Genomic DNA, 13,523 nt, shown 5'->3' on the forward strand with positions numbered 1-13,523 from the left:
CTATCGGCATATCCTTCTATTCCTTCCTCCCTCATGTGTTTCTCTAGCTTCCCCTTAAATGCAACTCTGCTATTAGCCTCAACTGTGGTAGTGATTCCACATTCTCGCCACTCTCTGGGTAAAAAGGTTTCTCCTGAATTCCCTATTGGATTTATTAGTGACTGTCTTATATTTATGATCACTAGTTCTGATCTCCCCACAAGTGGAAACATCATCTCTATGTCTACCCTATCAAGCCCTGCCATAATCTTAAAGACCTTGATCGGGTCACCCCTCAGTCTTCTCTTTTTAGAGAAAAAAGCCCCTACCTGTTCAACCTTTCCTGATGGTTATAACCTCTCAGTTATGGTACTATTCTAGTAAATCTTTTTTGCACCTATATCCTTTTTTGTAATTTGGAGACTCACAGTACTCCCAAGTGTGATCTATCCAAGGTTCTATAAAATGTTAACATAACTTCCCTGCTTTTCAATTCTATCCTTCTAGAAATGAACCCCATGGCTTGGTTTGCTGTTTTATGGCCTTATTAACCTGCGACGCTACTGTTAGTGATTTGTGTATCTGAACCCCAGATCCTTCTGTTCCTCTACCCCATTTAAACACTTATTTACCAAAAAGTATGTGGCCTCCTTATTCTTCCGACTATACCACATTTGTCTGTACTGAAGTTCATTTGCCAATTGCACATCCATTATGCAAGTTTATTTATGTCTTCCTGTGTTTTGTGGCAATTCTCCTCTGTATTAACCACACCAGCTACCCCCACACCCAATTTGGTGCCATCTGCAAATTTTGAAATTGTACTTCTGATTACCGAGTCTAAATAGGTTCTGTAAATGGTGAACAACAGTGGTCCCAGTATCGATTCCTGTGGAATACCACTTTCCACCATTTGCCAATCTGAGTTACTAACTTTAAACCCTGCTCTAGGTTTCCTGTTTTGTAGCCAGCTATTGAGTGTTACATAAAATTATTTACAATTTGCAGCACAGAAACAGATTATTCTGAGTGGAAGGATTGGAGGGGAGTTGAGAATATTTTTCATGCGGAGGGTTGTGGGGGTCTGGAACTCACTGTCTGAAAGGGTGGTAGAGGCAGAAACCCTCCCCACATTTAAAAAGTACTTGGATGTGCACTTGAAGTGCTGTAACCTACAGGGCTACGGACGGACCAAGAGCTGGAAAGTGAGAATAGGCTGGATAGCTCTGTGTTGGCCAGCATGGACATGATGGGTCGAATGGCCTCCTTCCGTGCTGTAAATTTCTATGATTCTATGGTCTATGCTGGTCTTTATGGTCCACACAAGCTGCGGCACCTTTAATGCATTGTTAACCAGGCGCTACTACAGTGATTGCACCGAGCCCATTGTGATGTAATGTTGTATGATACACTTCTTGTGTGATACTCTGTGATGCATCAGCAAGTAGCTTACAGCAGTGAAAGACACAATTCCACCAGTACGCCTTCCCAGCGCTATACAGCTCCAACCCCTCGCCAGGTACCAAATCCAAGTGTGACAGGGTGTAAAACCTGTCGCTGTATGAGCAAGTGCAACCTGTTCACCATTCAGTAGGATCATGGCGGACCTCTATCTTAATTCCCATCCACCTGCCTTGGTTTTGTAAGCCTTAGTGCCCTTAACGAACAAGGGTCATTTTCAGTTCAATTGGACGCACATACCTCCCTGAACTCCTATCATACTGTATAGGCCACCCACTGAGAACTCTACCTGACTTCCCTGTCTGCATGTGTGGCATTATATCGCGCCTGTGCCAACAGAGGCCCAGCTTACAGATGGGCACTGTGGGCAGGGTGGCTACTTCGCCCTCAAGCTGCGGCAGTAAGGAAATCATAGACAAGCCAGCCACAAACCCGTCTCTTCACCCCCACCCCCGTGCTACCTGCGTGCTTTAAAATCACGAGTGATGCAGCTGAGGGATTTCCTGATTTAAGCATTAGAGGGAAGGATCCCTGCTGGTAGCTACCCACTGAGAACTCGCCCTGAATGTCCTGTCTGCTTCCCTCACCTACTGCAAACCCCCCCTGTAATAAGGTAACAGTTGTTTTTACTCTCAGCTGACACAGGTTGAGGTATTCATTTTTAACTGAGCTAACCCTTGAATGACACAGAATTGAAATTGTTCTTATTTATTTTAACTCTTAAATGGGGATGATTTTTTCTGTCAGCCATGGCTCAATGGGTAGCACTCTCGCCTTTGAGTCATGAAGGTTGTGGGTTCAAGTCCCACTCCAGAGACTAGAACACAAAATCAAGGCTGACACTCCAGTGCAGTACTGAGGGAGTGCTGTACTGTCAGAGATGCCATCTCTCGGATGAGATGTTAAACTGAGACCTTGTCTGCCTTCTCAGGCGGATGTGAAAGATCCCGTGGCACTATTTCGAAGAAGAGCAGGGGAGTTCTCCCTGGTGTCATGACCAATATTTATCTCTCAACCGACATCACTAAAAACAGATTAATCTGGTCATTATCTCATTAATGCGTGTGGGATCTTGCTGTGCACACATTGGCTGCCACATTTCCTACATTGCAACAGTGACTACACGTCAGAAGTACATCATTGGTTGTAAAGTGATTTGGGAGGTCTTGAGGCGGCAGAAGATGTGATAGTTCTTTCTCTCTAATTGACACGTGCCCTTTATTTGTTTGTCCCAGGCATCGACTCGCCAACCGGTATCGACTTCTCCGATATAACGACCACCTCTTTTACCGTGCACTGGATGCCGCCCCAGGCCCCAGTCACTGGATTCAGGGTGCGGTACCACCTCGAGGGTGGGGCCAGACCAAAGGATGAGCGGGTACCAGGCTTCCGCACATCCCTGCTACTGACCAACCTGGCCCCCGGCTCAGAGTATGTCATCAGCATCTACGCATTCAGCGGCAGGCAGGAAAGCCTTCCCCTGGTCGGACAGCAGTCTACAAGTAAGTGATGGGATCCTGATCCCAACCACCATCAGGGGGGCCAAAGCTGACGAATGTTCGATTCCGACTGTATGTTATGTGGCTGTCATTGGTTTGTTAGAATTCACCATGGCCTCTGGGTATTATTGACAGTGAGGTGACTGCAGTTCTGTGGGTTGGGCCCAGCTATATAAAAGGGCAACGTGTCAGCCATGCCTCATAGAGCGGCTTCCAGTCTTTGGTCTGCGCTTTGGGTGAGCTTGAAGTTGGCCAGACATGGCAGTGGGGGGCAGGGGGCGCTGGAACTTGCCGCAATGTTTTGGCATTAAAAAAAAAACCAAACCAATCTGCGCTGGAAAATGCTGGGTGGAGGCGAGGTTTGGACGGGGTGGTGTGAGGCCTCCTGTGGTTGAATAGCTAGCCCAATGTCCACTTGGGCAAGGAGCTGGGCCATGTTACAACCGGGAGCCATTGATGCCTCTCACAGAGGAGCAATGGGGTGAAACCGGCACAGAAAGAAAAACCGACAATATACCACAACTGTACTGTTTTGTCTCTATGATATGATATTGAAGACTTGTGCGCGGTATGCATTTCCTGTAAGGGTCACGCTTACTTCCTGTCACACTTTACAATCACGGCGAGCAACACCACGGGAGCTGGGCTAATTTTATATATTTGAAAGATGCATCCATTGTGTTGGAAGTGGTTGGAAAAGTGTCTGTACAGATAACACTTGGTGACTGATCTCCTGTGTTTCCATTGCCTGAGGGGGGTGTTGGAGAGGGATTTTCCAGAGCATTTTCTCCCTTACCGGCCTTGGATGTTTCACTTTTTTTGCCTCTCCCAGGAGATTGTATGGCTGGGGCGGGGGGGTGCAGTGTGGGGCAGGCTCGAAGGACCAACTAGTCTTAATATTTTTGAATGTTTGAAAATGTCTGTCTGGCTTTGGCTGTCGCGTTAACTCCGTTGAATGTTTGCACTCTGTTACCTCCCCTCCAGTCTCTGATTCCCCGACCGATCTGGAGTTCACCCGGTCCACTCCCAAGAGCCTGACCATCAGCTGGAACCCGCCACCTGTGACTGTTAAATACTACCGCATTGCATTCGGAGAGTCAGGTAGGTCCCGTCCCAGCTTCCTCCCTTGAAATGGTTCTTTGTTCACAATGCCGGGGGAAAACACCTTCCCCGAGCTGTCGACATAGAATCCCAGCGACTGCAGTGGGATCAGATTAGGTGTACGCCCGGTGCCTTCTTTGTCACAGCTGTAGAAAGCTCATTTCGAGTACTACCGTCAGTTGTGGCTACCCTACCGCACCACAGGAAGGATATACTGTCCTTGGAGGGGGTGCAGCACCGATTCACCAAAATGATACCAGGGCTAAAATTATGGTAGCTGCTGGCGGAAAAAGGAGCACCAAAATTAGGAACTCATACACTGTAAAGGCTAAAAGAGAAACCTCGGCGCAAGGCTGGTGCAGCTCCTGCGCCCACTGAGACCTGGGGCAGGCCCAGGGCAGATTGTTGAAGGTCGCAGGAAGATCGAGGGAGTGGCAGAGGGGGTGGAGGTGATCGAGGGGTGGGGGTGAGGGGGGGGGGAAGAGGTGATCGGGGAGGGGTGGGAGGGGGGCGTTGTGGAGGTGACCATAGGTGGGGTGGTGGGGTAAGCAAGCGGTGGTCGGCAGAGTGTGGAGCAAGTAATAAACTTTCAACTGGGAGATGGCAGTCCCTTTGAGGCTGCTGAGCAGCTGAAACGGTGCTGGCCGTGCTCATTGGCAGAGCAATCTGGCAAAAGCATGCCCGAAACAGGCTTCGGGCCCAGCAGGTGCAGTTTCAAGCATATGCCCTGGAGGCCTACTGAGCAGCCTTCATCAGAATGGCAGGCGGCGCGTCAGAAGGCGCCTGCAGTGACGCCTGTGAAACGGACGCAGCACCAGGGAGTTTCTAGGCCCTAGTGTTTACTTAAGGCAAACACGTGAAATGAGTAAATGTCTTGTACAGCTGCGTATCCCACCACGTAGCTCCTTGTACGTTGTGATTTAAATACTCTGCCTACCACATCCTTTTTTTTTCCAATCCCCCATTTTCTCACAGGAAGCCGCAGCCCAGTGACGGAGATCACCGTGCCGGGGGCAGAGTCTACCGCCACCATACCCGGCCTGCGCCCCGGCACCGACTACACCGTAACCGTGTACGCTGTCACTGGCCGGGGTGATAGCCCGGCAACCAGCAAACCTGTTGTTGGTTCTGAGAGGACAGGTAAGGGAGCAGGGGAGGGGAGGGGAGGGGTGTAGGTCGAGGAGCGCGATCTGGTAACTGCTTGCCCAATGTGTCATATTGTGTTTGAAATGTTGAACTCTGTCATGGACTCATCGAATGAGGTCAGTCAGCCCATCGTGCCTATGTCGGCTCTTTGAAAGAACTACCCAATTAGTCCCACTCTCCTGCTCTTTCCCTGCTGATTTTCCCTTCAAGTATATATCCAGTTCCCTTTTGAAAGTTAGTATTGAATCTGCTTCCACCAACCGGTCAGGTAGTGCATTCCAGATCAAAACAACTCGCTGTGTAAACAATATTCTTTCCATCTCCTCCTCCGCCCCGCCCCCCCACCCCCAGCTCTTTTGCCAATTATCTTAAATCTGTGTCCTCTGGTTCCTGATTTTGTCATTCCAGTCTGTGAGCTGGAAGGGCAGTGTTGCCCCAGTAGGCAGTGTACCTGGTTAACATTAACAAGTTGACCCAGCATTTGGTCACTAGTTACACGCAGTGACGCCACACTGTGCCCTGGGACTGGTTCCAAGGTTTCGGTTTTGGCCAGACTGACTGACAAGGCTTCTCTGTCAGATGAATCTGGAGAGACCAGCTGCTAGTAATCGTGGGCCTACAGCACAAAATCGGTATTTCAGCCTGCAAAGAGACGGCACCAGATCTTTCTGTGGAGGTCACAGGGAGGCTTACTGTGGAGGTCACAGGGAGGCTTACTGTAGAGGTCACGGGGTATCTTACTGTGGAGGTCACAGGGAGGCTTACTGTGGAGATCACAGGGAGGCTTACTGTAGAGGTCACGGGGTATCTTACTGTGGAGGTCACGGAGTATCTTACTGTGGAGGTCACAGGGAGCCTTACTGTGGAGGTCACGGAGTATCTTACTGTGGAGGTCACAGGGAGCCTTACTGTGGAGGTCACGGAGTATCTTACTGTGGAGGTCACAGGGAGCCTTACTGTGGAGGTCACGGAGGCTTACTGTAGAGGTCACGGGGTATCTTACTGTGGAGATCACGGGGTATCTTACTGTGGAGGTCACAGGGAGGCTTACTGTGGAGGTCACAGGGAGGCTTACTGTAGAGGTCACGGGGTATCTTACTGTGGAGGTCACGGGGTATCTTACTGTGGAGGTCACAGGGAGGCTTACTGTGGAGGTCACAGGGAGGCTTACTGTGGAGGTCACGGGGAGGTTTATTGTGGAGGTCACAGAGAGGCTTACTGTGGAGGTCACAGGGAGGTTTATTGTGGAGGTCACGGGGAGGCTTACTATGGAGGTCACGGGGAGGCTCACTGGAGGTCACGGGGAGGCTTACTGTGTACAACACACAACTCACTCAACATGAGTAGCGTAGCTACAAATGAGTTGAATATTTTTCCACTGTTTTTGACCTCAATATCTCACCATTCTCTGTGGAGTTTCACAAGAATGATAACAGGGCTTAAAAAAGTTAAATTATGAAGACAAGTTGCATGAACTTGGCTTGTGTTCTCTTGAGTATAGAAGATTAAGGGGTGATCTAATCGAGGTATTTAAGATGATTGATGGATTCAATAGGGTAGAGAGAAACTATTTCCTCTGGTGGGAGAGTCCGGAACAAGGTGGTATAACCTTAAATTAGAGCTGGGCCGTTCAGGGTGATGTCAGGCAGCACTTCTTCACACAAAGGTAGTGGAAATCTGGAACTCTCCCCTAATAAGGCTATGGATGCTTGGGGTCAATTGAAACGTTGAAGACTGATATTGATAGATTTTTGTTCCGCACGTGTATCAAAGAATATGGAACCAAGATGGGTAAATGGAGTTAAGATCTACCTGAATAGCGGAACAGGCTCGCGGGTTGAATGGTCTCCTGTTCCGAGGATCACATCATGTATGCCGCTTGTGTATAACTTCCATTCACTTACTTTGTGCTCGTCAAGACAAAGAGGCAGCACTGCTGGGGGACGGAATCTTTTTCCACATTCTCGTACACCTCTGCCAGGTACATCTGCTTCAGAGTGAAGTTCGCTCAGCTCAGCCAAGCCTTGGGCCTACTGGGCTCCAGTCACACTCCCACCAGAAGCTTGCTGGAGCTGTAGTCGAGTCACCACCAGTCTTTGTCGAGGTGGAAGTCGGGCCTGTGCTATGAATCAATGTATCTCCATCCACCCCCAGCTCAAAGAGAAAACTGCTGGAGGTACCCACTGGGGTTTAATTGCCATACACTGAACACAATCTAGCAGAGCATGGTGGCCTGTCGGGCCCATGCCCTAAGTTTGCCACCTCTCCACTGCCCCGCACCTGCGACGGAGCCGTTTCCAACAGCCAGTGAGGGAAAATGCGAACCGCCCTAGATTTGGTGCTGCGTCCATTTCACCAGGGGCCACTTCCCCTCTCTTTTTTCCAGAGATTGACATGCCGACTGCGCTGGAGGTGAAAGAAGTGCACGACAACAGCCTGACCGTCAGCTGGACTCCCCCCATCGCCCCGGTTACCGGTTACAGGGTGACCAGCGCCCCGAAGAGCGGCCACGGCCCAGTTATAACTCAGACTGTTCCAGCAGGTCAGTTAGCTGAGTTACACTCAATGGCGGGCCTTGTGATAATGGGGCTGGGACTTCAGTTGGTGATCGGGTGACATTGCAGTAGTGTCATGGACTTCTTAACTACAGCGATACATTTTATTTAAAGGTGGCTATTGATCCTCAAAGTACGCCCATCGCACCCCGGTAAGAGCCACGCCATCAGAAGAGGAGGGCAGAAAGTTGGGATCGGGGGTGCGTGGGGGGCGGTGGTTTGTTTTACCACCGTGAGGACAACCTAATGCGAGGCGGGAGAGTGGGGGAGCTGTGGGATAACGGTGCCACCTCGGTGGTGCTGGGGGACTGTAGCTACCGAAATGCCGGCGGGCGATCGGACCAGACAGTCGATAGGGTGCTCGCTGCCATTGGGGTTTCTGGAGCATAAGGGGGTGGGGGGGGGGGAACCCCGGCCGATCACTCGCTGAACCTAATCCAGTGCACAACTGTTCTATACATATCTCGTAGCCGGCTGGGGGATGGGTTGTCCACCTGTTTCAAAGACCCTGGGTCAGGCGTGATCAGCCTCTGTAGATGAAGCCCAGTCATTCGTAAATTGGGTACCTGTTGACTGCGCTGGGTTGACACCCATTTAATCGGAGCTAGGGAGGCCTGGTGTCTCCAGGAATTATAAGATTAATCTCACGGGCACTGCTGCGAGCAAAAACCTGAGAGAAAAATCAAATTGGGCTTTTTTTTGTTTTCATTTTCTTTGAACATTTTTTTTTCCTATAAAAATATTGACGTTGGGAATAGAGGCTGTTTGACCGGGTGGGGCTGTTGGACGGGAGGGGGGGGCGGTCAGGTGATGAATCCTTCAGGAATACCTGCAGCCAGAGCTGGCAACCCTATATATGGCGAGTTCCTTGCTGAAGGGGATCAATGTGGACAGATGGTGGTGGGAATTTGAATCTGGAAATCTGGCTGAAAACAAGTGCACTGTACAAGCTCTAAGTGTATGAGAATATTGAATACATGGAACGGCAATTACAAGGTATTTGAATGTTGGAGGATGGGGGGGGGGCGGGGGAGGCGGGCAGGAAAACACAGAAAAATCAACTTGCGTGTCGTCTACATTTAGGTCAAACTCACCTGACTATCGAGGGTCTGCTGCCAACAGTCGAGTACATGGTCAGCGTGTACGCCCAGGGAGAGCGCGGAGAAAGTGCGCCCCTCACCGAAACAGCAGTCACCAGTAAGTATTTCATAACCTGTGTGCGCAGTGGCAGTTTTGCACTGTGACAGAACTCCCTGTCCATTGTCCGGGACATTGTTCAGCCAGTCAGTTAGTTCTCAGGTTTAAAAAGAACATGGGTGTGGTGGTGAATTTAAAACCACAGGCAGGCTTGTGGCCTTCCCAGCCTTTGGCCAACTACTTTGACAAGCTTGAGGCCTACCCAGCCTTTGGTAAACCACTTTGACAGGCTTGCATTTTCTTTTGCCTTTCGTTGCCCCCATTACCTTCATATAATTTGAACAGCAATGACGGACTTGTATGTAAGGGTTAACATAAGAGCTCCCAACAAAGAGCCGCATCCAGAAGTAGTCCTGGTCTTTGCTACATGCTCCCTTTGAGTGCGGCCTTCTCGCTGGCAGTGTGGTCAGCCCGACTATGTTTTCCTAAACTGGACATCTGAGTTACAGCAGTAAGACCCTATCCCACAGTAGTCCAGTCCCCCACATTTGGGAAGGAGGTACTTACACACCCGTCCATTGCTTCAAAGTTCAAATGAAGTGCTGCGTCGCAAGCTGTTTTGTAACTTGGCAGATTTATTTTCGTCGCTGTTTGCTTGCATCCCTCCGCTCCCCCTACCTCTGTCAAGACCCAGCCTCTGCTTTCGGAGCGGAATGGAAAATTGATGCCCTTATTTTCCATTGATCAGCTACCCTGGATAATGCATGGCGAGCTCTATGTGGCCTCACTATATCGGACAGCTACTCTTGCTGACCCGTCGAAGCTGTTGGATCATTAAAGGCACATTGCCGTAGCTCGCTTGTCTATTCTGAAGTAAAATGCTAATGCTTTGCAGAATGAAAAAAAAAGTATGGGAATGGTTTGCAAGTGGTTCCTGCCTATTTTGTGCTGAAAAGGACCGAGAAGACCCGGTTCAAACCTGCGCTTCTCATCGAGTTCCGTTTGGTCCTCTTCCAGTTCGATGATTCAGTGCCATGTCAAGCCATTCCCGAGCGCCCTGAGGCCGGAGGCAGCCGGTTGGGAGGAGACGCTTAACAGCCTTTTTTTTTCTCTGTTGCTTCCCTTTATTTTTCGTCCGGCAGCCATCGACCGTCCGAAAGGACTGACGTTCACGGACGTGGAGGTGCATTCCATCCGGCTGGCGTGGGAGAGTCCCGAGGGTCAGGTCACCGCGTACAGAGTGATCTACTCCAGCCCCGAGGATGGAATCCACGAGCTTGCGCCCACCCCTGAATCCGAGGATGATTCCGCCGAGCTGGTCGGCTTGCGACCGGGCACGGAGTACACGGTGCAAGTGTACGCCCTGTACGATGACCAGGAGAGCCCCCCTCTGATAGGAACGCAGAGTACAGGTAGGTGTCTGCAGCTGACGTTCTGTAAGTACAAAAAGGCCGTGTGCAGTGACACACCACAAGTCCCAGCCAGAATGGCGATGATTGGGTAATTCCCCCATCAATCACGGCTGGAGACCGCACCGCTGTAAGTGACTGGGATTGACTTTACCCACATAATTTGCATTATATAACTATTCTTCACTCACTGCATTTTACTGGAGAAATAATCCTGCCTTGACGGGAGACTTTGCTGTAGTTTCGGTCATGAGTCCTGTTTGCTGTAGTTTGTAAAGGCTCTGTTTAAATAGACTCTGCTGTATATCCCGCCTCCAGCTCATTGGCTGACTCAGTGACCCAGTGGCGGTGGGAAAAAGCCGATTGGAGCGCTGTTACTGCGCTGCTTGCTTTGTGTGTGTGCTTGCGTGTTTGCTGGAGAATGACAGTCTAACTCGAGGAGCTTGACAGCCGAGCATACTAAGTGATTTGATGTAACTGAGTGGCTTGTTGGACTACTTCAGACTCAACCAGTCTGGCGTGGGACTGGAGGCACATATAGGCCAGACAGGGTAAGGGTGCCAGGCTTCATTCCCTAAAGGGACATGAGTGAAACAGTTGGGTGTTTCCGACAATCCGACGGCTTCCTGGTCACTTTTACTGATACCAGTTCTTTCCAGATTTTTGAAATGCAATCCAAATTCTCAGACTTCCATGCTGAGATTTGAAATCCCATACTGTGGATTATTAGCCCAGGTCTCTGGAGTCAGGGGAAAAGAAAACCAGGCGGGGTGTAACACGCGCGGATGATTCACTATCGGCCCATTTCGCGCCATTTCACCTCCCTCACGCCAGCCTCTCTCTGTGAATGAGGCCAGTGGGCTAACTCCAGTCACTACTCAATCACAGGCCCTTTAGCCACTCACTGAGACTGGCCCAACGTCAGTTCACAAAGGAACGTTGTCGGAGCGGTCTGAGCTAGACTCCGGTGTAGTTCCCTAAGAAGGAAGGACACTGTTTGAACACACTGTGCCACCCGGTGTCCTCCACGGTAGACTTTTAATGAAAACCTCAATGTCTGGGCTTTGCCAAAATGGTTTAACTAATTCCTTGGCAGGAGTTGCGAGCTACAATGGGAGCGGAGACTGAAAAGCCAGCGGTCAATTGTCCATTTACCAGCATGTAGCCAATTGTAATGGGGCAGGGGTCGATCAGCGAGGGTCATGACTAGTGCTCGAACTGGGCTTGCGTTGTGATTCAGCTTAAGTGCTGTCTTCTACTCCATTAAAGATTTCTCAGCCTCAAGTTGCAAAGTGCAGACTTCATCTCAAAGCAGTTCGAGCTAGACTCAGGCGGGGCCCTTGTGTTGTCAGCTGTGGTTCAGTGGGTAGCACACTTGCCTCTGAATCAGAAGGTTGTGAGTTCAAGCCCCTACTCCAGGGACCTGAACACAAAATCTAGGCTGACATCTAGGATGACTGAGGGAGTGCTGCACTGTCAGAGGTGCTGTTTTTTGAATGAGACATTAAACCAGGTAGACGTAAAAGATCACCTGGCACTATTTCAAAGAATAGTAGGGGCATTTTCCCCGGTGTCCTGCCCAAGATTTATCCCCAAACCAACACCACTATAACAGATTATCCGGTCGTTATTTCATTGCTCCTTGTGGGACCTTGCTGTGCGCAAATTGCGTGTCGTATTTCCTGTATATTATAACAGTGACTACACTTCAAAAGTACTTCTTTGGATGTAAAGTGCTTTGGAATGTCCTGAAGTCTTGAAAGGTGCTCTACAAAGACAAGTCTTTCATTCTGCCAACTCTGTTGCCTTGTAGCCATTCCTCCTCCGAGTGACCTTGAGTTTGTGCAAGTGACTCCGACAAGCATGACCATTAGTTGGCACGCGCCTATTGCTCAGCTAACCGGTTACCGCGTGATGGTGAAACCAAGGGAGAAAACAGGCCCCAGCAAGGAGCTGAACCTGGGTCCAGATAACACCAGCGCCACCATCTCTGGTCTCATGGTGAGTCTCTCCTTCAACTCTTTTACTGCTGTAAAGCAAAGTTCCTTAAAATGAGAGCTAGGCCGTTTGAGATGATATCAGGAAGCACTTCTTCACAGAAGGGTAGTGGGAATCAGAAACTCTCTCCCCCAAACAGCTTTGAGACTGCGAGTCAATTGAAAATTTCAAAACACAGGTCGATTTTTGTCTGTCTCTCTACCTCGCTCTTCTCCTGTAAGACACTCCAAGCTCCAAGCTTTGGACATCTGTCCTAATATCTCCTTGGTGTCAAATGTGAAAGGCGCTATATAAATGCAAGTTGTGGTTCTGGTTTTAAGGGTTATGGAACCAAGAGTTTTTTAAGAGTTAAGATGCAGATCAGCCATTACTGATTTAATGGAACAGGCCAATGTTCCCTTTAACATTTTGGGGGGCTATGCGGCCCATTCAAAATACCGCGCATGTGTGGTTGGTTCTCTATTTACACCTAGGCCGCGCAAGACCCCTGGAGCGACGCACAACTGCACAACTTAATGGGAACATTGGAACAGGCTCGAGGGGCTGAATGCCCTATGTGCCAAAGGTTTATAAATAACACAAATTATTGACCAATTTTCTCTAGAAACAATAAGGCTGAAGGGTTACCTGATTGAGGTCTTTAAAATTATGATGGTATTTGATAGGATAGACATAGAGAAGCGAGGGAATGGAAGACCAGCAGGAAGAGTAGTGCAAGGAAGGTAGTGCAGGGGTCCCCTGTGGTCATCCCACTGCAAAACAGATACACTGCTTTGAGTGCTGTTGAGGGGGATGACTCATCAGGAGTGGGCAGCAGCAGCCAAGTTCATGGCACCGTGGCTGGCTCTGTTGCACAGGAGGGCAGGAAAAAGAGTGGGCGAGCGATAGTGATAGGGGATTCAATTGTAAGGGGAATAGATAGGCGTTTCTGCGGCCGCAACCGAGACTCCAGGATGGTATGTTGCCTCCCTGGTGCAAGGGTCAAGGATGTCTCGGAGTGGGTGGAGGACATTCTAAAAAGGGAGGGAGAACAGCCAGTTGTCGTGGTGCACGTTGGTACCAATGACATAGGTAAAAAAAGGGATGAGTTCCTACGAAATGAATTTAAGGAGCTAGGAGCTAAATTAAAAAGTAGGACCTCAAAAGTAGTAATCTCGGGATTGCTACCAGTGCCACGTGCTAGTCAGAGTAGGAATCGCAGGATAGCTCAGATGAATACGTGGCTTGAGCAATGGTGC

General features: G+C 49.7%; 1 protein-coding gene across 4 annotated transcripts in view; it reads left to right on the forward strand.

The window, feature by feature from the left end:
* The window catches only part of LOC139260078 (fibronectin-like), a 107,024-nt gene that overhangs the window by 66,835 nt on the left and 26,666 nt on the right, over positions 1-13,523 (forward strand). For all 4 annotated transcript variants that reach the window (XM_070876210.1, XM_070876212.1, XM_070876213.1 and 1 more), the window contains 7 exons: positions 2,676-2,942; positions 3,924-4,040; positions 5,016-5,180; positions 7,573-7,728; positions 8,825-8,938; positions 10,021-10,290; positions 12,101-12,288. In XM_070876210.1, the coding sequence (XP_070732311.1) occupies positions 2,676-2,942; positions 3,924-4,040; positions 5,016-5,180; positions 7,573-7,728; positions 8,825-8,938; positions 10,021-10,290; positions 12,101-12,288 (1,277 nt within the window). The remainder of the gene's footprint in view (positions 1-2,675; positions 2,943-3,923; positions 4,041-5,015; positions 5,181-7,572; positions 7,729-8,824; positions 8,939-10,020; positions 10,291-12,100; positions 12,289-13,523) is intronic.

The sequence above is a fragment of the Pristiophorus japonicus genome, chromosome 3 (genome assembly GCF_044704955.1).
Source record: "Pristiophorus japonicus isolate sPriJap1 chromosome 3, sPriJap1.hap1, whole genome shotgun sequence".
Lineage (NCBI taxonomy): Eukaryota > Metazoa > Chordata > Chondrichthyes > Pristiophoridae > Pristiophorus > Pristiophorus japonicus.